Below are 21,693 nucleotides of genomic sequence, written 5' to 3' on the forward strand. Positions count from 1 at the left end.
ACGTTTCCTGGACTACAAGTACAATTGGGCAATTAGAATCGAAATAGCTGCAGTCACCTCAATCAATCCGTGAATTTGGTGATGCACCCAATTTGATCCGATGCCACACATCAGTGAAGGGTCCCATATAAAGAGTTAAGCCGGACACGCACAAACCGAGCTTCCTTAGAAGCACACACTTACTGGCGTCACTGTTGTCACTTCACTGGGAGGATGCAGGTGCCGTCTCTGAGTCCCCCATTCCTTCTCAAGTAGCGGCACTTGCAATATTTTGAATTGAATTCGAGGCGACAACATTTAAACTGTGACACTTGTGGTGTGGCAAGAGCAACAGCAGGGCAAGCATGCTTCTTTGGAGGGTACGGTTGGCCGCTAGGGGGCTCAGAGTGCCCAGTAGGGCTCTTCTGAGTCCGCAGTGCAAAGTTGGCATATCCGCCGGGAACTATGCGTCTTTTAGAAGATTCAAGAGTTCGAAGGGTGGCGCTGGAGATAAGGATATGAAGAAGGAGAAGGCGAAGGAGGAAGAAGATGGGGAGTCGAAGGATGAGGACGAAGCGGCCAAGAGCAGGAAAAATGAGGTTTCTTTGAAGGCTCCAGAGCAGAAGCAGTCAGAAGCCCAGAGTAATGGTAAGAACGGTAGCAACGGCAGCAGCAACAATAACGGTGCCAATAGCAGCGGCAAGTCGTTACCAGAGATATACCCACAGATGCTGGCATTGCCGATCTCAAGGAGACCGTTGTTCCCAGGATTCTATAAGGCCGTGGTCATCTCGGATCCGAGGGTTATGGCTGCTATAAAGGAGATGCTAGACAGGCAGCAGCCGTACGTCGGGGCCTTCATGTTGAGGGATTCGTCAACAGATACAGATGTTATTTCCAACAGAGGAGATGTTCACGAGGTTGGGGTGTTGGCACAGATCACAAGTGCCTTCCCCAGCAAAGATGAGAAGACCGGTCATGAAACGATGACCGCCCTACTGTACCCTCACAAGAGGATCAAGATAGACCAGTTGGTACCTCCGAGCAAAGAAAATGTAAAACCCAAAACGAAAAGCAAGTTGGAAAACATTGTGGTCGAGAAAGTATCAGACTTGCCACAAGATCAGGAGACTACCGAGCCATCGTCAACTCCACCGCCATCGACAGTGGCAACTACGAAACCGGAATCTGAAAGTTCTGTAGAAGTCTCAGAGGCTGGTGACTTGTCAGGGCCCACCGATTTCCTTAAGGATTATAACGTATCCCTCGTCAATGTCTCTGATTTGCAAGATGAGCTCTTCGATCGTAAATCACCCGTGATTAATGCATTGACGTCTGAGATTCTGAAAGTGTTCAAAGAGATCTCGCAATTGAACACCATGTTTAGGGAACAGATTGCCACATTTTCCGCCTCGATTCAATCGGCGACCACCAACATATTCGAAGAGCCGGCTAGGTTAGCCGATTTTGCCGCCGCTGTGTCAGCTGGCGAAGAGGAGGAGTTGCAAGATATATTGGGGTCCTTGAACATTGAACAAAGATTGGAAAAGGCACTTTTAGTTCTGAAAAAGGAACTGATGAACGCAAAACTGCAAAATAAAATCTCAAAGGATGTCGAGACCAAAATACAGAAAAGACAAAGAGAGTACTACCTCATGGAACAACTGAAGGGAATTAAGAGGGAGCTGGGAATTGATGACAGTAGGGATAAGCTTATCGAGACTTATAGAAACCGTATTGAGAAATTGCAACTACCTGAATCCGTGCAAAAAATCTTCGACGATGAGGTTATGAAGTTGTCTACTTTGGAGACCTCGATGTCTGAATTTGGAGTCATAAGAAACTATCTAGATTGGCTGACGACGTTGCCTTGGGGTATTATCTCCAAAGAGCAGTACTCTATCAAGGGCGCCCAAACAATTTTGGACGAGGATCACTACGGGATGAAGGATGTCAAGACAAGAATTCTTGAATTTATCGCAGTCGGTAAACTTTTGGGAAAAGTTGATGGGAAAATTCTTTGCTTTGTAGGCCCACCAGGTGTTGGTAAGACCTCTATCGGTAAATCTATTGCCAGAGCTTTGCATCGGCAATTCTTTAGGTTTTCAGTTGGTGGGATGACGGATGTCGCTGAGATTAAGGGTCACAGGAGAACGTATATCGGTGCGTTGCCCGGTAGAATCATTCAGGCCTTGAAGAAATGTCAAACAGAAAACCCATTAATTTTGATCGATGAGATTGACAAGATAGGGCACGGCGGGATGCACGGTGACCCATCTGCTGCATTGTTGGAAGTTTTGGACCCTGAACAGAACAACAACTTCTTGGATAATTATTTGGACATACCAATCGACTTATCGAAGGTGCTCTTTGTTTGTACGGCGAACAGTCTGGACACGATTCCAAGACCATTGCTGGATCGTATGGAGGTCATTGAATTGACAGGGTACGTTGCTGAAGAGAAGGTCCAAATTGCGGAGAAGTATCTTGCGCCCCAGGCAAAGAAGTCTGCAGGGTTATCGAATGCAAACGTTGATTTAACCGAGGAAGCAGTCATTGCCCTGATGAAAAGCTACTGTAGGGAAAGTGGTGTGAGAAACTTGAAAAAGCACATTGAGAAGATTTATCGTAAGGCCGCTCTGAATGTTTTGAAAGAGCTGAACTTGAAGGAAGGTGCCGGGGATGGGGCAGAGACAACCAAAAAATCTGGTGACGAGACAGAGACAGCTGCCGCTACGACTACCACTAGTACGATCAACGAGAATGATAATATTCAAGTGGAGAAGAACAAGGAGAGTGTTGAGTCGATGCGAGTACCCGCCGAGATCAAAGTTGTCATTGATCGATCAAACCTGAAGGATTACGTAGGACCACCAGTGTACACCACGGACAGATTGTACGAGGAGACGCCACCTGGTGTCGTGATGGGTCTTGCCTGGACGAGCATGGGTGGTTGTTCGCTGTACGTCGAGTCTGTCCTTGAGCAACCTTTGCACAACTGTAAGCATGCGACACTAGAGAGAACTGGCCAGTTGGGCGACGTCATGAAGGAATCGTCGAGGTTGGCGTATTCGTTCACGAAAATGTTCCTCGCACAAAGGTTCCCCGAAAACAGATTTTTCGAAAAGGCTTCAATCCACTTGCACTGTCCCGTGGGCGCCATTCCGAAGGATGGTCCCTCCGCTGGTGTCACGATGGCCACTTCATTTATGTCATTGTCGTTGAACCGGTCCGTGGACCCGACGGTCGCGATGACCGGTGAACTGACACTTACTGGGAAAGTGCTCCGCATTGGCGGGCTCAGAGAGAAGGCCGTCGCCGCGAAGAGGTCCGGCGCGAAGACTATCATTTTCCCACGGGACAACCTGAACGACTGGGAGGAGCTTCCCGAGAACGTCAAAGAGGGGCTGGAACCCGTCGCAGCGGACTGGTACAGCGACGTGTTCGAGAGGCTCTTCTCCGGTGTCTCCCAGAAGGACGGCAACGCCGTCTGGGACAAAGAGTTTGCCCTGATCGACGAAGCCAAGAAGCACCACGACGAGGACAGCTAGCTGGGTCCATCGTTAACGCCTTCGTTTTGTAAATAAAAGCCCTACAACTCAAAAATAAAATAGATATAGTATCAAGTTAGTACGTGAAGAACAGTACGGACCCAATTGCACGACGACTAGACGTCGCGATAGGGTTTCGACAGGACCTCGAGACGCTGTCAATGGCTATTACACTTTCGTTTTAGGAAATACTAAAATATTCAAAATATTCAAAAAAAAAAAGAAGCGAAAATCTTTAAAAAGATTTGAAATTTGAGATTTCGAACTTTTCGTCGATGCGATTGAGGCGATGCGTCACAGACAGCAGCAGCAGCAGGAGTTGAGGTAGTTCGTGGAGCAGGACAGCAAGGCAGTCAATGGTCGAGAACAGGAGGCGCAGACGTAACGCTGAGGATGACGGGGACCGCGACGGGGACGTGGTGAGTTCTGGGGAGGAGGGTGGCGCGATGCCGCCGTCTTCGCCTCAACACCGGGCGAACATGCGGTCATCGCCCATTGGGTCTCCAGGGGAGATGGTAAACCCTGAAGGGGAGGATGACGAGCTAAGCGACGTGCCGGACATTGACGATGCGGAGGAACAGATGGACGAGGTGGATCTGGTCGGGGACGACATGTACCGGGACTATGCCGTGGATCCCGAGAAGGACAGGTACGACGCTGGTCAGGTGGATGATAGCGAGCAACGGGAGTTGTCCTTGAGCGAGAGGCGGAGAATTGACTCGCAGTTGAACGAGCGGGACAGGCTTTTGAAAAATGCGGCGTACATGGACGACGATGAGGGGGGGGGTGAGGACGACCGACTTGACGCGATGGGGTTGCCCGTTCAACGGCGCAGGCGGCGCAGGCAGTACGAGGATTTGGAACACAGCGACGAGGACCTGCTAAGCGATCTCGATATTGACCCAATGATGGAGGAGTTGACGCTCGAGTCGCTGAGCAACGTCAAAGCCAACAGTTACTCAGAGTGGATTACGCAGCCGAACGTCTCCAGAACGATAGCACGTGAGTTGAAGTCTTTTTTGTTGGAGTACACTGATGAAACTGGGAGGTCTGTGTACGGTGCCCGGATTAGGACGCTCGGTGAAATGAACTCCGAAGCGCTCGAGGTAAATTATAGACACCTTGCTGAATCGAAGGCCATTCTGGCACTATTCTTGGCAAAGTGCCCTGAGGAGATGCTCAAGATCTTCGACTTGGTCGCCATGGAGGCGACAGAACTGCACTACCCAGACTACGCTCGGATCCACTCCGAGATTCACGTCAGGATTTCAGATTTCCCGACAATCCACAACTTGAGAGAACTCCGTGAAAACAACTTGGGCTCGCTCGTGCGTGTGACAGGTGTCGTTACGAGAAGAACTGGTGTCTTCCCGCAATTGAAGTACGTGAAGTTTAACTGTCTCAAGTGTGGGGCCATTTTGGGGCCCTTCTTCCAGGATTCTAACGAAGAGATTAGAATCTCTTTCTGTACCAACTGTAGGTCGAAGGGACCCTTTACCGTGAATGGAGAAAAGACAGTGTACAGAAATTACCAGAGGGTAACTCTTCAAGAGGCACCCGGTACCGTCCCAGCGGGGCGTTTGCCAAGACACAGGGAAGTCATACTTTTGTCTGAGCTAGTCGACGTCGCTAAACCCGGTGAGGAGGTGGAGGTCACGGGTGTGTACAAAAACAACTACGATGGTGGTTTAAACGCCAAGAACGGGTTCCCAGTGTTTGCCACAATTATTGAAGCCAACTCAGTAAAGAGAAGAGAGGGGAACTTGTCCAACCCGGACGAAGAGGGTCTGGACGTGTTCGGATGGACGGAAGAGGAGGAACGTGAATTCAGGAAGCTTTCGAGGGATCGCGGTGTCATTGACAAGATCATCTCATCCATCGCTCCTTCGATCTACGGTCACAGAGACATCAAAGTGGCCATCGCGTGTTCGTTATTTGGCGGGGTCCCCAAAAATATCAACGGTAAACACTCCATTCGTGGTGACATCAACGTTTTGCTGCTCGGTGATCCAGGTACAGCCAAATCCCAGATCTTGAAGTACGTGGAGAAAACTGCGCACAGAGCTGTGTTTGCTACGGGTCAAGGTGCATCCGCAGTCGGGTTGACCGCTTCGGTACGAAAGGACCCGATTACTAGAGAGTGGACTCTAGAAGGTGGTGCATTGGTTTTAGCAGATAAAGGTGTCTGTTTGATAGATGAATTTGATAAAATGAACGATCAGGATAGAACCTCCATCCATGAAGCGATGGAACAGCAGAGTATATCCATTTCCAAGGCAGGTATTGTAACCACTTTACAGGCTCGTTGCTCTATCATTGCCGCGGCCAATCCAAACGGTGGTCGTTACAATTCCACTTTACCGCTGGCTCAAAACGTTGGCTTGACGGAACCGATCCTATCCAGATTCGACATTTTGTGTGTTGTTAGAGATTTGGTCGATGAAGAAGCAGATGAAAGACTGGCTACTTTTGTGGTAGATTCGCATTTCAGATCCCATCCAGAAAACGACGTTGATTATATAAACGGGGAAGCCGAGAATACCGCGGAGAACGTGACTGGTGAGGACGGACAAGCTTCTGCTGTATCTGCGAGACAGAGGAAACAGCAAAGACAAAGGAAAAAGGAGGAAGAAATCTCACCTATCCCACAGGAGTTACTGATGAAATATATTCATTACGCAAGAACGAAAGTCCATCCCAAACTGCATCAAATGGACATGGATAAAGTCAGTAAAGTGTACGCAGACTTAAGAAGAGAAAGTATTTCTACCGGTTCCTTCCCTATCACAGTCCGTCATTTGGAATCTATTTTAAGAATCGCAGAGGCCTTTGCGAAGATGAGACTCTCCGAGTTTGTTTCGTCGTGGGACTTGGATAGAGCAATCAAGGTCGTCGTCGACTCCTTTGTCGATGCGCAAAAGATAAGTGTACGTCGCCAACTGCACAGGTCGTTCGCCATTTACACTATGGGTCAGAACTCGCGTTATTGATGAAGATAGCTTCAGGTGGAAGTGATGACCACGTACATGTAATATTATACAACTCTATGACACTAGTTTTTTAACGTCTATAAAAGTCAAACATATTCACAATAAAACAGAAGTTCTGGTATCAACGACCGCCTGAATTCTCTTTCAACTTGGGCTCGATATCAAAGACCCTATAAGCTAATTCCTCCACGGTTTCTTTGGGGATCAACAAATTTACAGAGTTCACTCCAACCCATACAGGAAAGATTAATGGTTCTCTCCCGGAAAGGTCAGTCGGAATTTTAACAAATGCACAGCCGGGGGATAATTTGTCAATTTTTGTAATGAACCCGGTATCAAGATCCTGTTCTTTGACGTAATCGAGAGTTGGAAATGACTCCGTTAACAAGAATTTCAAAGTTTTATCGTTTGTTGTTATGACTCTATCAGGTTTAACGTGATGCTGTAGAGTCTGTAACGATTCGCTAGAGACTCTCCAAGGGCAAGCCACATCCATCTTTTGAAAAACAAAAAGTTTAACCCCCGTGTGTATGACATTCAGTCTATCTTTGTTCAGCAAGATGATTTCTCTTATCGTTTCAAGAGCTTTGTAAATCACCCTAGTGGGTTCGCCGGTGGTGTTACGAACGAGACAGGAACTTTTATCGAATTGGTCATCAATTCCGTAATAATTCCAGCAATCTTGTAGTACTTTGTTGCTTGGTTCAAGGAAGATGAACGGCTCAGCATTTGCATCTAAGGGCAAAACAATCTTCTTTTTAGTTTGCCCTTCGGAACCAGTCTTCAATCCCAACTGAGCCATTTTTGACGTCAGTTCTTCGGGTCTCTCCGGGAATTCGTGTTCGAGAGGGGCATTCTTTTCGAAAACGGCAATGAAAAATGCGCCTGTATCTTGTTGATGGGGGTAAACCCTGATGCACTTCTCCAAATTAAATGTTTTTTGTTCGTCTGCAGTAGGTGGGAACCAGCTGTCGAGCGTTTCAGGGTCGCCTCTTTCTCTCATTTCTCCATTTCTATCAATAACTGGCCAGGAAGAAATACCTCGAGATCTGATTAATCCTGGCAGCTCGTCGTCAAAATTAACCAGGCTAACCTCCCCAGCCCAATTCCTAAGTGCATTGGCAATAACAGCCTCATTTTCGATAGGGTTCATAGAACACGTCGAGTAAACTAATCTCCCGCCATTTCTGAGCAACTGTAGGCCTCGGTTTAAGATATTATTCTGCAAGCGGTGCAATCCGAGTGCATTTTGAAACCTCCAGTCGTTCCAAATGTTTATGTTTTTTCTCAAAGTACCATCCCCAGAACAGGGAACATCGCATAAAATTCTGTCAAATTTCATGGTAATATTGTTATTCAAACTGTTGGTGCGAATATTCGGGAAAAATTGTGCATCATGGTTTACCACTAGAATGTTGGAGCTATTCAATCTTTTCAGCTGATGCACTAAGAGGTACGACCTCCGCATGTCTGAGTCATTCGCAACGATTATCCCCGTGGGTTCATCGGTATCCTTGTGTAGCTGTTCTATCAATTGGGCTGTTTTGGACCCAGGTGCAGCACACATATCCAGAACATTGTGATTTGATTCTAACCTGAGCAGTAGAGGAGGTATCATAGACACGGCCTCCTGTCTTGAAATGTTACCTATAGCAGTCTCCATTACTAGAAATTTATGGGTTTTTGCAAACTGCTCACTTTTTCTAAGTATTCGTTTAGAAACGTCCAGTTGCCAAGCTAAATGGTTTGGATACCATTCGAGCTGTATGGGCGGTTTAACTGCTTCTCCCTCAAAGGTAATATTGGTCAAACTTGGCAGGTGCTTTTGCTTGAAAATTTGCAAAATATCTTGAGCGTGAACTCTTGTGCCTGTAATCCTGAACGTCAATGGCAGATCCCTCTGGCAGGCCCTTTTGAAGTCTAACCATTCCGCTTCATCAGAAAATAACCGCAGTTCAGTTTTATAATACTTTTCCCACTTGTCATTTTCCTTGACCAGATCCTTCCAGTTCATGTGAGAGCGAGTATTCTTACCATAGTGTTTCTTCTTAGCCATTCGTTCGATAGTTGTACCCGAGCAAATGATATGGGATCCGTTGCAATGGGTATAACTGCACTGCATAAAATAGCTTAGAAGACCAACAAAAATTATCTCTGCTACTAAGCATATCATTTGGTACGAATAGGACATCTCTTCCCCTCGGGATCATATATCAGCTGGATAGTCCCTGTAATTGAGCATTTTGGATATCATCTGAGCAGGACCTGCACGGATTTTAGCCTTGTCATCTCTCTCTTGATTGTGGGGACGTTCTTCTTTATTTTCATCGTCTTTTTCCAAGGTCTGATCTGAATCATCCTCTATCTCGGAATCAGTATCGTCCTCGTACTCGTCCTCATCTTCGTCTTCATCGGAAGACGACAGTCCTCTTATATTCTCGTTACTTATTAGGTAGTCTTCGACCCATTTTTCCACCAGCAGACCCAATGTAATCAAGCTGGTTTCGTCAAAACAATCGATGAGTTGTGGATACCGCTGCAGACACAATTGAGTTGCAAAATAATGTAATACCCTTAGGTCCAACTGCGGCATGATTTCTCCCTGGAACAATCCGTTCAGTCTGTCAACGGCAGCATCGGCGGCCAAATCCTCGCGCGACTTGAAAGGAATAGGCACCAAATAGTTGATCTTGCTGGCCAGAATTTCATCTGCGGAAACTGTATGTGTCTGGTACTCGGTGACAAGGTCTGAACATGCCTCGTATACATTCCTATCCATTATTATATGTATATATTGGTTTGTCCACTTCAGCGTGCTTTCCTTAGTATTACCGCTGTATAGTAAGTGATATTGAATAATTGAATACTTTGAAAAATATTATAGTTTCTCTATATTGAAAGAGAGGTATAGTGAGGTTAGACCAGGGGACCATACGATTTGGACCGTTCTGATATTTAGGAATCAAATTTGAACCTCTAGTTTTAGATATGTTTGTGTATGTATATATACGGCATCGATATACGTGGAAGAACGGCAAAAACAATAGGAAGCCCTATAATAACGTCGAGTAGGAGAGGAGGAAATTGATAAATGAATTGACAACGTCTCATCATCCTGGAGAGTATAGGGGAGCGGGTAGTCTCACTCCTGTTCAGGATCCTTTCTCTGTTTTAAAACTAGTGGGTGGCCAGTTACTCTGAAGTATATATCTTTGACATCGTCAGTCATGGTCTCGAAGTGAGACGAGGCATCGTAGGATCTGGAAAGGTAGACGTTATCCTTGAACCCGTCCTCCTTCGGTTCGAACAGTTCCGCGATGCCCATAAACTTCTCCTCGATTGGCCCCAGAATTTTGAAAGCTGGCTCCAACTCTACGTGTGGCTTATCTGTTTCGATGATTGTGGATATAATGGCCAAATAGTGGCCCTTGGAACACACGTTGTGTGCATCGGAGACAATTGCAATGTAGATATCGTTTTTCCTCTCTACTTGACTCTGCGGGATAATGATCTGTAGCGAGTCGGCACTGCTTGTGCCTGGAACAGGGTGGTTTAAGATACAGATAGCTCTAATGACTCTCTGTCCCGTTGATTTGCATTTCTGCGGGAAATAAGTTGGGTCCGCAATTACCACTGGTGCTTTAAACGTACCTAGTTTTGTCTTTACTGCCTCGAATTTTCCATCATCTGCGTAAACCACCTCATCAATAGGGGTGTCTAGCATATAGGTACCACCGTATATGGCGGACAGCCGGGCAAACCCCTGAGGTAACTCCCCCAGACCGTATAGCGGGTACAGGTATGGCGATTTCCCGTAGCGGGCAACACTCTGACAGTACAGTAGAATTCTCTCGTAACTTGGCCTTGCTGGTTGTTGCAGATAGTCGTCGTTCGTCCAAAGCGCCATTGAATGGCCGATAAACTCCTTTGTTGAGTTACCGAGCCCAAACTTGTAGTAGACCTCGTCCATTGTGTTCTGGTCGAGATCCAACCCCTGGTGTGAGGGGACATCGTCCTCTTTGTACGAGCTGATCCACTCCAAGAATTTCTTCATCCTTCTCTTCTCGAAGATGCCCATCAGTGGTGAAGAGATTGCCTCCACCTCATTAGCAGGAACTTTGTAAATTTTCCCCTGCTTGAACACGTACGACCCTGAAACTTGCTTGAAGTCCACGTACCTGGTGACATCCGTGTGCACTAGGATGTTGGTCAATTCACCGTTTGCCATCAGAAACTTGGGGATCAAATCGACATTCCAGTCCCTGTCCTTGCCAAACTTTCCCTCCCTGTCCTCCTTCGATGGTGGGTTCTGCTTGAACTTGGAGTACAGCTGGGATAAAGTGACAGACGCGGACTCCCCACCATAATGGTCCTGCTTATCAATATGCAAAACTTTCTTACCGTCCACGGAAAGCAGCCCAGATAGAATGCACTCCGTGATCCCTGTTCCTAAAACAATAACGTCATAATCGGTGTCAACTTTCTCTTGATCCATGGCTGGCTGGTATGCTGTGGCTGATGCTGTGGTTGTTGCTGTCTGTCTGGCTTGTACAATGCGGTACTTCACTATGTTAACGAGTACAGCCCCCAAATAGAAAAAGGACAGAAAATACAAAAAAAAGAAGTAACGAGATACGAGACACTTACAGTGTGGGTCCAACGCCAACAAGTTCAACCAACAGCGGGCCACTGGTTGCCCTGTACTGGTAACTGGGGTAAGAGTAAGAGTAGAAGCAACGAGATTAGGTTGTGCGTCTTGCAAGAATGGTTGGCTGGAAGTGATTTCTACGTTACCACAACTTCCGTTCAAGGGTAGACGCAAGTCAAAGGGTGTGTGTAATTTTTAGCAGGACGGATGCAGAAGGGTTGTGTCTAAGTGTTCAGTTTTCCTTGGTTCGAGTGCAATTGTTGATACCTCTCAGTTCTCCTGTAGGAGCAAACAACCCCAAAAAAGAAGCAAAAAATTTTGAAAAAATAATGATTTCGCCCAGGATCGAACTGGGGACGTTCTGCGTGTTAAGCAGATGCCATAACCGACTAGACCACGAAACCATTTATTTCTGAAAAATGCTGGAACTGTGTGACATAGATGTCACACAGTTTTAATCACGAGACCCAGCTTTCAATCACGAACTCACACAGTTCTCAGTTATGACAACAACTCTCTTATACGAGACACAAACAATAAGCCCTTTTCCACAAGGCAACCCTTAGCGACAAACAACCGTTACTATGTACTGGTCGCTGACGGGATTCATCATCATACTACGATAGGACTTATATGAAAACTGTATCGGCTTCTCTAAACAGAACTATGTAGTGTACACAATACTATCTAAAGATATCTTCAAATATCTTCTTCCAGTGAAAAATACCGTTGTGAAAATTCTCCATTTTCACGTGAGACAAAAATATACTTATCTCACGGAAGATTATAGGGTTTGGACCTATAATTTCCAACACTATGCAATATTTACTTGACTGAGATATCGTCAAACAACACTATGTTCTAGTGTTCATATCCAGTCCGTCGTTACTATTTCTGAGATCCACCCTAGTCTGACCTACAACAAAGAAAAAATGTTTTAGCCGTTTATTAATGGTAAATTAGGTCACGCAATATGATTATTGAATCAGTGAATTTAGGCTGTACATATTGCATTCTCGTTGTAGCTGCGTCCTTATAAAATGCTGCATAATTTAAGTTTTCAGTTTCCAAATATCATGGCAATTGGTGTAGTTCAAAGAGGCTTTTAGAAGAGGAATCCATATTGACAGTACCCGTAAGGTTCACTCTTTGCAAGTTTTATGTCTAAAAAACAACAATCCCTTCTTCTTCTTCTTCCTAGCGAGTTACGTTTATATAACCAGTATATTTTATTTACGAGTCGATACAAGGGAAAGATGACATGCGAACACAACACATACTAGGGGGAATCAAGCCACTCCAATACTTTTGGCTCTATTTAGATAAATCACCCGGAATGGAAGGATTTATGTTCTCCACAATCGTTATTTCTTGTAACCATTTGGATAATTCATCAGGAGTAGGTGTATCCCCATTTTCGCTCTTCTTCGTCTTTATGTCAAGCTGTTTTATCCCCGATATTATAAATTTTATCTCGTCCTCTGTAGATTCGCGTCTTATCACCTCTTCCAACAGTGTAATACCGTACTTTTCCTCTTGCTCAACGTTCTTCATCGTGTCCTCGATCAAATGTATCCCTACCCTGGTGAACAACGGATCATCCGATAACTGTAGCTGATAGAACTGTGAGCAATTGGAGTGTAGTTTGCCGCAGAACTTGGACAGGTAATTGTAAGGGTTGTTCTCAGACATAAACAGCTTTGTCGTTTGATTCATACTGAAAGGATCTCTTCGCCTCTCTGTTGAGTTAGAGCACAAAGGGTACCCACAGAGCCCGTTCAAGTTTCTTTCATCGATAAGATCATCGTAGGTCTCCGGTGTTATCAGTTTTCCGAGATACTTTGCCGCTTCTTCGCTCTCCAAAGACGCATCACACAGCAGAGTGATGATTTCTAGGGTAATTACTTCCGATTCTTTGATACTTAACTGCCTATGTTTTTGAAACCCAGAAAGAGCCACCTGCTGTATTCTGTGGATGCTAATCTTGCCCTCCAACATATTAAACACCCTTCTTATCTAGTTGCCAAATGATCAAGTCCAATGCAGTACGTCCTCCCCTCGATACACACTCGACTGTGACGTTTTGCGTTCATGCTCATCCTACAGAGCCCTTTAGTGATGTTCGAATCCTATAAAGGAAAAAAAAAGAAAGAAAGAGAGAGTGTGTCGTAACCACAGCTACCCATCGCAAGCCGTTACATGAGATTGGGCACGGATTGGAGAGGTTGCATACTACATTGAAGTAAACCATCTTTAAATCAGAGCTGCAATTGCGTGCTGAAGGCGTGGGGCCGGTGGAAGAGAACCAAAATCATGGAGAAGGTGCACTTTCAACAGAAAGGAACATCTCAGCGAAGTAGAACGTCATCGCATGCCAGTAGTCATCCGAGTCGTACAAAGAGAAAGCGCGTGAATCGCCGTATGCGTATATGGTGGCGGCAAGTGTTGCGTTCGCTTGAGCTGTCCGGAAAATATTTTCCAGAAGATAGTTCGGATGTTAGTGGGGAAGGGCAAGAAAGTCAAGATGGCAATTACGAAATGGAACAACTCATCAATATGGTCCAAATTCCACTGTATTTGGAGAAATACATGACATACACGTTGTTGGTCCTTCTTGACGGGTTTCTTTATTATTTCAGTGTCTTGCCGATCAAGATCATCATTGGTTATATCAATATTTACAGATCTCGAGATATGAGCTACACCTGGCTGGCAAGAACTCTAAGGGAGAGGTTGACACTTTTCCTCATCCTCATATCCTCAATTATCTTGAGCAAGCTGGATACTTCGAAAGTTTATCATCGAATTAAGAGACAAAACTCGATGAAGCTGTACATGCTGTTTAGCGTATTGGAAATTGGCGACACGATGCTCTCATCTATGGGTCAATCCTTACTCCGCGTTTTATTGTTTTCGAAGAAGTACTGTTGGAGAGACAGTAGGTTTAAGCAACTTATTTTGTTGGCACTGACTACTCTATACCTCGTGTCGCACGGGTATGTTCTTATCTACCAAGCAATATCTTTGAACGTTGCCGTGAATTCGTACAACAACGCGTTGACCGCTCTCCTACTATCGATGCAATTTGCAGAGATCAAAGCCTCGTTGTTTAAGAAATTTGACAAGGAAGGGTTATTCCAATTAACGATCAGTGATATGGTTCAAAGATTCAAAGTTGTACTGCTTTTGCTTATTATAGCGCTACGAAATTCCAGTATGGCGATGATGAGTTCCGATCTCTCCTTCATAAGCATATGGAACAGGATTTCCACTTTGCAGGGCAATACTTTGTCTCTATGTCTGTGGAACCCAATGGTTAGCGTCCTCGGTAGTGCTGTTTTGGTGGACTGGATCAAACACGCTTATATAACAAAATTCAACCGGATCAAGCCTCAGATTTACGATAAATTTTTCTACATCACATACAAGGACCACACCACAAGCATACTTCAGTACCAGGAGAGACTGGGCTTGCCGCTGCCGTCGTTCGTTGTTCTGTTCCTCGTAATAGTGACCCCGGCACTGTATCGCGTTATCAAGTGCAAGTTTGTCAATGACAACACCTACCAAGTTGTCTCCCTAATTCAAACAATGGCGTGCATCATGACCATAGCATGCTCCGTTCTGTTACTGCGCGTTGCAGTCCACCAAATACTGGTTTACTGCTCTGGTCACGCCAGCAGGAACCCAGTATCGCTGCAAGTGACCGAGCGGGATTACGTCCCCGGGTTAGTCTCGGAGGGCAGCGGCACCATGGACCAGAGCACAAGAGAGATCATATACGGAACGGCAGAGCCACCCCCCACTACGAGCGAGGCAAGGGCCAAGCATGACAGGGACAGCAGCACGGCCCTCGAACAGGTCGCCCGGTACAAGATGGTGTCGAAGCGGATCTGGTAAGTTGCTATTGCCCTTTTGGGACACAAAGCACTTTTTTCCTTTCTTTTCTCGATTTTCCTGTTGTTTCGAGGCCGATTACTTCATGAAGCAGCACTTTGAGGACGCAGATACGTCTTGATGTTGTGTTGTTGGACGGTATTCACTGTTTTATTGGTGGATCAGGAGGTTGTTAATAGCTGAGACAATGTTTAGACACCTGGTGCTGTCAGGGTGTGGGAGAACCGCCCCCGGTTTTGTCGCCCGAAGAGGTGTTTCGTCGCTGAATTATCTTCGTAAGAGCATGTGCTCTCCAAAGACTCTCAGTGCTGGCTTGAGTTCCAACCAAGGTAGCTCGCTGTTTACAGCTGGGAATTTGAGCAACAAATCTATTTTGGCTGGTGCTTGTGCGAAACGGTCCTTCACTGGTGCGCGTCCCCTCAAGGGGATTGCAGGGAGTGTTCCGGAGTTTACCACTACTAGTGGAGATGGTGCACGGAAGACCGCTAACAGCGTTGCCTACTGGCTGATCGGTACTTCTGGTCTGGTGTTTGGTATTGTGGTCCTTGGTGGGCTGACTAGACTGACTGAGTCTGGTCTGAGTATTACTGAATGGAAGCCTGTCACAGGTTCTCTGCCACCTATGAACCAGCAAGAATGGGAGGAAGAGTTCACAAAGTACAAGGACTCCCCTGAATTCAAACAACTGAACAGTCATATCGACATGGACGAATTCAAGTTTATCTTCTTCATGGAGTGGATTCACAGATTATGGGGCCGTGCTATCGGTGTTGTATTTATTGCACCTGCTGTATATTTTGCCATGAGGAAACGTACATCTCCGCAGGTGAACAAGAGAATCTTTGGACTGTGTGCTCTGCTAGGTTTGCAAGGGTTCTTAGGTTGGTGGATGGTTAAATCCGGTTTGGACCAAGAACAACTGGAAGCGAGAAAGTCGAAGCCGACAGTGTCCCAGTACAGATTAACCACACATCTGGGTGCTGCGTTTTTGTTGTACTTGGGTATGCTTTGGACTGGGTTCGATATCTTGAAGGAGAACAAGTGGATGAAAAAACCAATAGATGCCTCCGCCTTGTTTAAGAAATTGGATAGTCCGATGCTACGCCCATTAAGGAAACTCTCGACCGCATTATTGGTGATATCCTTCGTCACCGCGATGAGTGGTGGTATGGTCGCTGGATTGGATGCTGGATGGATCTACAACACCTGGCCCAAAATGGGGGAGACTTGGTTCCCTCCAAAGCGTGAGCTGATGGATTCGAATTTTGCTCGTAGAGAGGACCAGAAAGATTTGTGGTGGAGAAACCTGTTGGAGAACCCAACTACGGTACAATTGGTCCATAGAACATTCGCCACTGTTGCATTCTTTGCTGTGTTTGGTGTCCACATGTACGCCGTGAAGAAAAAGCCATTCATCCCCAAAAATGTGCAGATGTCTATTCATACGCTCATGGGTATTGTCACGCTGCAAGTCGGTCTGGGTATTTTCACCCTGTTATGGTTAGTTCCGGTCCACTTGGCATCGACACATCAAGCCGGTGCACTGGCCCTGGTCACGTCCTCGTTGATCCTAATGAATCAACTAAGAAGACCAAGAGCCGGGATTAGAAACGTAATCAACAGTACGCTGGCGAAGGAACTGAAGAGGTCGACACAACAAGCGGGTACCAAGATTATGTCAGAGACAGCCAAACTTGCAAAGTGAGTGAGCGCAGTGTTCGTTCTTCGCCTTTTTGCCTTTTGACGTCACAAATCTTCCTTGTTAATAGTGTGCGCTGATTTCTGCATCCTCTCCGCTAAATGTTATATATATACTCGAATGATCCATTATTTATTGTCTATAAACGGTATTGTAAGAACGAGATTCCTAGATCTGTTGCATGAATTCCTTCTCTATTTTGACCATTGCCATGGTGTCCTCGCTGGACAGTCTCCACATTAGCACCATAAATATGCTGCGGTATGGAGCGAACCTATCCGCACACGCTTCCATAATGTCGTCGTCGTAGATGGTCCAATTGAATTTTTTGTGCTTGATCTTGCTCTTCTTGATGACGCTACCTCTATTTTTCATCAACTCGGCCAAAAGCTCTGGTTTGTCGCTAATATAGCGCGAAAACCCTCTCGCGATGCCTAAATCTTCTGGAACAAAGACGTTCAACCGCTTCAGTGCCGTTAGCAAAAACATCTTGGCACTCCAGGGTCCAATCCCCTTGATATTGTTAACAAGATGATCAACAACCTCACTGTCGTTGTCCCTAGTTTTGAAAAGCGTATCTATCTCCTTCGAGTTCTCGCTGAAATACAATGCCAGCGATTCAAGATATGACAGTTTCCTGTCACTAAGGCCACACGCCTTTATGATACTGCGTTTCTCCGGGTCCTTCAGATCCTTGTGCAACGTCAAGAAAGTGGGGAACAACCCATCGAAATGGTCCATGAACCGTTTTCTTATACTCATCGCGGCGTTATTACTAATCTGTTGGCCCATAATAGTACTCCCCAGTCTCGTAAATGCGTCCTGAAGGGAGACTTTTGCAATGTCATCACTATCATCAGTACGGTAAAAAAGCATAAAACTGTTAAGTAACATTATGGTCCTAACGCTGGGGTCCACCTCTAATACCCTCTCGCACCCTATAACGAACTCATTAGTATGTTTCTCAATAAAGTCGCTGGGAAGCACAATCTCGTCCTCTTTTAAACGCTGCTTATGTTCGTTATCATCATCTTGCTTCTCAGTTTCGGCACGGCTTCTCTTCTGGGCACGAGTGATCATCACCAGCTGTCTCTACCTCCTCAACTCCGTGTTCCTCCCGTCTTTGGCATTTCTTCGAGGAATTTTAATGACATTTTTTTGTTCAAATAATATTCAAATCGTTCCAGATCCGCTTGAGGGGGTCCTGTTAGAACTGTTGCCCTGGTCAGTGCGGAGGCTTGGTATCTTACAGATCTGTACAGTCAGTGGATCGATAAAATTCCTTTTTGTATCCTTTTCTTAAAGTGTTTTGGGGTAGTTGAGAATGCAATTAACGGTTTCGAACGAGTCAACGGAACAGGTGTACGGGCCTATCGACGTCAGTGATGATATGGTGTTGGACGACCTTCTGGCGCTGCTGGAGTTGGACTGTTCCTTTGATGGTGAAAAGCAGGACTTGTACAACAACATGGCTGCTATCGACGTGGATGGAAGCCGGGCGAAAACTTTGAAAGAGCTGGGGATTCAGAATAGTCAGCTTTTGCTCATTAAGAATAAGTCTGAATCGAATATCGAGAATTTGAACGACAGGGATTACGTCGAGGCATTTAGAAGACAGCTATTGGCTAATCAGTTAATGAGACAGCAATTATCCTTCCAGATCCCGGGTCTCGACAATATAATCAACGACCCTCGGTTATTCTTTGAGAGGTTAAGTCCGATTATTTTGCAAAGAAGAGGAGGTTCACCCTTTTCAGCTGTACAAAACCAGAACGATTTTGGGATTCCACAGGGCGAATACGAAAAATTAATGAAGGACCCGGAGAATCCAGAGAATAAGAAGAGGCTGGCGGAACTGACTGACCAGAAAGCTATTGATGAACAGCTAAGATACGCCTACGAGTTTACACCAGAAGTGTTTACCACGGTCAGCATGTTATTTATTAATTTGGAGATCAACGGTCATCCCGTAAAAGCTTTTGTCGATACAGGTGCACAGATGACGATGATGTCGACGAAGTTGGCAGAGCTTACTGGGTTGACAAGGCTTATTGATCGGAGATTTATTGGTGAGGCCCGTGGTGTTGGCACGGGGAAGATTTTAGGGAGAATCCATCAGGCACAATTGAAGATCGAGACTCAATATATTCCAGGAAGTTTTGCCGTGCTGGATACGGGCATCGATCTTTTGTTTGGATTAGATATGTTGAGAAGGCATCAGGCAATCATTGACCTCAAGGATAACGTCATGAAAATTGCAGGAGTAGAAACAAAGTTTTTGACCGAGGCTGATATTCCGAAAAGTTCTCAGGAGGAAATCATCAAAAAGGCAGGTGGTCCATCTGGTGTCATCCAAGGGACAGGTTCCACGGTTCCCAGCAATGCTCCTACGACAATTAATTCACAGCAGCAGGGGGGCATCTCCCACTCTGAAGCAGCGATAAATCAGTTGATGGATTTGGGGTTTACGAGGACAGAGGTCATAAAAGCCTTGGATATGACCGGCGGTAATGCTGAATTGGCAGCTTCGTATCTTTTTCAATAATTGTTAGGGGAACTATTATTCAGGTACGTGTTTTGCTATCATAACCGTACCGTTTACCAAAGTTTCTTTGGCACCTGAATTTCGTTCATCACTGACTATTTTTATTTTACAAAGACCTTTTTAAAAGATACAAAATGCATCAAGCAGATTGATTCCTTTGGTAGAAAAAGAAGATCCAAGCTTAATGTAAATAGGATGTATTTGAATATGTAAATTTTGAACTAATCGGTTCTCATTGCTGCTTTTGATAAAATAACAAATAAGCAGACTGTGAAATGCATTCTCCATTCGAAACTGGTTTGCATTGCGTATCATCAAAATGATACCAACCATTTTCCGAGTTTTTAAAACAGTACGCCGTGTAATGCCCACTAAATAATGTCCCTGTGTGGCATGCAACGGCTACTAGTTTATATGGTACGTCACACTTCCCCAATAATCCGTTACCTTGGCTCAGGTCTAACAGATAAGGGTACTTAACAAAGCATTCCTTCTTGTTCAAAAGGTTATCAAACCTATTGAAATGGATAATCAGCACCTCTGGTACATTTGTTATTGTGGTGCCCAATGTCGAATGTGTCTTTGTTTTACATGTACTACAGTACCACCTGTCGTCACCCGTTAGCACATGCACTTTAAATAGCTCCTTCATGCAGTCGTAGATATGGCACATAGATACGAGAGGGATTGGAAGATTTAAGATTGAGAACGGTTCGTAATTGTTTGACTGTGTTTGGCATACTTGACAAGTTAGTTGACTTTTTATTTGACCTTTGAATGTATCGACAATATAACTTGAATTTCCCTTCCGGTACAGATTCCAGGCTTCTCTGTAGTCATCAACCTGCATAGCTGCATCGGAATTTTGTGGTCTACCCCAATTACTGTCTTCGTGAATCTCTTCAAGTAAACGAAGACAGAACTCACTGCAATCATGTTGTTGATATTTCCCATATTCTGGGAAAAGATTAGCCCATTGTTCTCTAAATTCCGTAATACTGACTGCTGGCTGTATGTTTTCCTGGCTGACCTGAAAAAAGGCTTGAATTATTTTTGCCCAATTCTTGACCACCAGTCCCTGATGCCCCAACCTACTATTAACATTTATTGTTCCAAGGTAGGCGTTGTCTAGGAACTTGTTGGTAAATTCAGGGAAGCAAAGGAGACATTGTATAATACAATTCATGTAACAGCAGTTACCTTCATTCTGAATGCCCTTTATTACTGTTGGGCTCGTGTAGTTGGGTTTGTGTGTATTGGATAGTGTCTGGGGGTTGTTTCCTGTAAATAAGGGCAGTTGAATAGAAAATGCAGGTCCAGCCATGTTGCTGTTATTACCCAAATCATTTTTGGTTATTATTGCATCGTAGTTCACAGAGCACATGTACAGCTTAGGATACCTTTGATCTATGGTCCTGGGTTTGAGATCAGTAATGATTTTTTCGAAAAGTATTACACTTTTCTTATATCCAGTCCCACTAGGTAACTCCTTGATGGGAACACAAATTACGATATATTCAAAATCGTTTCTTCCCCTGAAGTAAAAAAGCTCCCCCGGTTTCGTTACCTTTTCTAGATTGTGTTCAAGTTTCGAAAGAGTTTCCTGCTCTTTGATTAAAATCGGATCTATGCATACGTTAAATTTCGAATCCTGGGGATGTTGAGTAGACAAAGACAATTCTCTTACTTCGATGACAAGAATATCCCCAGAACTTTTGGAAAGAAGGATCCGCCTCAGGGTCCCCTCGGAGATCCACGACTGTTTTAGAAAACCCGTAAAGAAAGTCTTTTTTGTCCTAAGTTGCGAAAGTTTTTCCCTCAAGTCATTGATCCTGCGATCCTTCTCTACCAACTCTTTGAAGCGCAAATAATGTGCCCTCGTTTGGTCATCCCTATCTCGAACAAAAAAATCGTTGAATTCGGGCATAAGTGGGATCTTGTTCAACAAAGTGTCGCGTACCTCCATGTAGTGACCGTATGCTGTTTCATATCTTTCCCGTTGTTTCATATACGTGCACTGTTCTGTGTCCTCCAGCAATCGATGGCACTCATCAGAATAAGTTACCCAAATTCTGTGGCATTGTACAAGTAAGGATGGGATATTGTTGTACAAAATCATTTTTTCGAGAGCAGGGCCAGGTGTACCTTGCTCCATATTCAGAGTGTTGGTTTCATGATACATATGCTCGACGTTATCCATGCTGGGGTCTGCCCTCGATTTATACTGAAACTCTACTGGATACGTCATTGTGGCTCAGTTTTGTATCTCAAATTGCCAAAAGAGGAACAAAGTGCACTACAAAAAAAAATAGGATATTGGATCATATAATTATAAGAGATGTTTTATAAACACGAAGGCATTGAAACGCCTACTTGTAGGATTA

The 21,693-nt window shown here is 45.0% G+C and overlaps 11 protein-coding genes and 1 non-coding gene across 12 annotated transcripts; 5 read left to right on the top strand and 7 right to left on the bottom strand.

Moving 5' to 3' along the window:
* Nucleotides 1-344: 344 nt before the first annotated feature.
* PIM1 (ATP-dependent Lon protease PIM1) lies at nucleotides 345-3,530 on the top strand (the record flags this gene model as incomplete). The annotated part of the gene is made up of 1 exon (XM_022609015.1): nucleotides 345-3,530. The coding sequence occupies one exon, from the start codon at nucleotides 345-347 to the stop codon at nucleotides 3,528-3,530; it is 3,186 nt and encodes a 1,061-aa protein (XP_022465453.1).
* Nucleotides 3,531-3,886: 356 nt separating this feature from the next.
* Nucleotides 3,887-6,520, top strand: MCM2 (MCM DNA helicase complex subunit MCM2; the record flags this gene model as incomplete). The annotated part of the gene is made up of 1 exon (XM_022609016.1): nucleotides 3,887-6,520. The coding sequence occupies one exon, from the start codon at nucleotides 3,887-3,889 to the stop codon at nucleotides 6,518-6,520; it is 2,634 nt and encodes an 877-aa protein (XP_022465454.1).
* A 121-nt stretch (nucleotides 6,521-6,641) lies between these two features.
* On the bottom strand, nucleotides 6,642-8,642 carry NCL1 (tRNA (cytosine-C5-)-methyltransferase; the record flags this gene model as incomplete). The annotated part of the gene is made up of 1 exon (XM_022609017.1): nucleotides 6,642-8,642. One exon carries the CDS (start codon nucleotides 8,640-8,642, stop codon nucleotides 6,642-6,644), a length of 2,001 nt encoding a protein of 666 aa, XP_022465455.1.
* Nucleotides 8,643-8,726: 84 nt separating this feature from the next.
* RRN10 (Rrn10p) lies at nucleotides 8,727-9,299 on the bottom strand (the record flags this gene model as incomplete). The annotated part of the gene is made up of 1 exon (XM_022609018.1): nucleotides 8,727-9,299. The coding sequence occupies one exon, from the start codon at nucleotides 9,297-9,299 to the stop codon at nucleotides 8,727-8,729; it is 573 nt and encodes a 190-aa protein (XP_022465456.1).
* Nucleotides 9,300-9,662: 363 nt separating this feature from the next.
* On the bottom strand, nucleotides 9,663-11,015 carry GDI1 (Gdi1p; the record flags this gene model as incomplete). The annotated part of the gene is made up of 1 exon (XM_022609020.1): nucleotides 9,663-11,015. The coding sequence occupies one exon, from the start codon at nucleotides 11,013-11,015 to the stop codon at nucleotides 9,663-9,665; it is 1,353 nt and encodes a 450-aa protein (XP_022465457.1).
* A 483-nt stretch (nucleotides 11,016-11,498) lies between these two features.
* KNAG0Gtrna3V lies at nucleotides 11,499-11,572 on the bottom strand. Its single transcript has one exon. It is a non-coding gene; the product is annotated as a tRNA-Val (tRNA).
* Nucleotides 11,573-12,482: 910 nt separating this feature from the next.
* On the bottom strand, nucleotides 12,483-13,166 carry RTR1 (RNA polymerase II subunit B1 CTD phosphatase RTR1; the record flags this gene model as incomplete). The annotated part of the gene is made up of 1 exon (XM_022609021.1): nucleotides 12,483-13,166. One exon carries the CDS (start codon nucleotides 13,164-13,166, stop codon nucleotides 12,483-12,485), a length of 684 nt encoding a protein of 227 aa, XP_022465458.1.
* A 315-nt stretch (nucleotides 13,167-13,481) lies between these two features.
* Nucleotides 13,482-15,068, top strand: EMP65 (Emp65p; the record flags this gene model as incomplete). The annotated part of the gene is made up of 1 exon (XM_022609022.1): nucleotides 13,482-15,068. The coding sequence occupies one exon, from the start codon at nucleotides 13,482-13,484 to the stop codon at nucleotides 15,066-15,068; it is 1,587 nt and encodes a 528-aa protein (XP_022465459.1).
* Nucleotides 15,069-15,348: 280 nt separating this feature from the next.
* Nucleotides 15,349-16,770, top strand: COX15 (Cox15p; the record flags this gene model as incomplete). Its single annotated transcript, XM_022609023.1, has 1 exon — nucleotides 15,349-16,770. The coding sequence occupies one exon, from the start codon at nucleotides 15,349-15,351 to the stop codon at nucleotides 16,768-16,770; it is 1,422 nt and encodes a 473-aa protein (XP_022465460.1).
* Nucleotides 16,771-16,932: 162 nt separating this feature from the next.
* Nucleotides 16,933-17,844, bottom strand: MAG1 (DNA-3-methyladenine glycosylase II; the record flags this gene model as incomplete). Its single annotated transcript, XM_022609024.1, has 1 exon — nucleotides 16,933-17,844. The coding sequence occupies one exon, from the start codon at nucleotides 17,842-17,844 to the stop codon at nucleotides 16,933-16,935; it is 912 nt and encodes a 303-aa protein (XP_022465461.1).
* A 244-nt stretch (nucleotides 17,845-18,088) lies between these two features.
* On the top strand, nucleotides 18,089-19,309 carry DDI1 (Ddi1p; the record flags this gene model as incomplete). The annotated part of the gene is made up of 1 exon (XM_022609025.1): nucleotides 18,089-19,309. One exon carries the CDS (start codon nucleotides 18,089-18,091, stop codon nucleotides 19,307-19,309), a length of 1,221 nt encoding a protein of 406 aa, XP_022465462.1.
* Nucleotides 19,310-19,541: 232 nt separating this feature from the next.
* On the bottom strand, nucleotides 19,542-21,557 carry UBP5 (putative ubiquitin-specific protease UBP5; the record flags this gene model as incomplete). The annotated part of the gene is made up of 1 exon (XM_022609026.1): nucleotides 19,542-21,557. The coding sequence occupies one exon, from the start codon at nucleotides 21,555-21,557 to the stop codon at nucleotides 19,542-19,544; it is 2,016 nt and encodes a 671-aa protein (XP_022465463.1).
* Nucleotides 21,558-21,693: the final 136 nt, after the last annotated feature.

The sequence above is a fragment of the Huiozyma naganishii genome, chromosome 7 (assembly GCF_000348985.1).
Source record: "Huiozyma naganishii CBS 8797 chromosome 7, complete genome".
In the NCBI taxonomy this organism is placed as follows: Eukaryota; Fungi; Ascomycota; class Saccharomycetes; order Saccharomycetales; family Saccharomycetaceae; genus Huiozyma; species Huiozyma naganishii.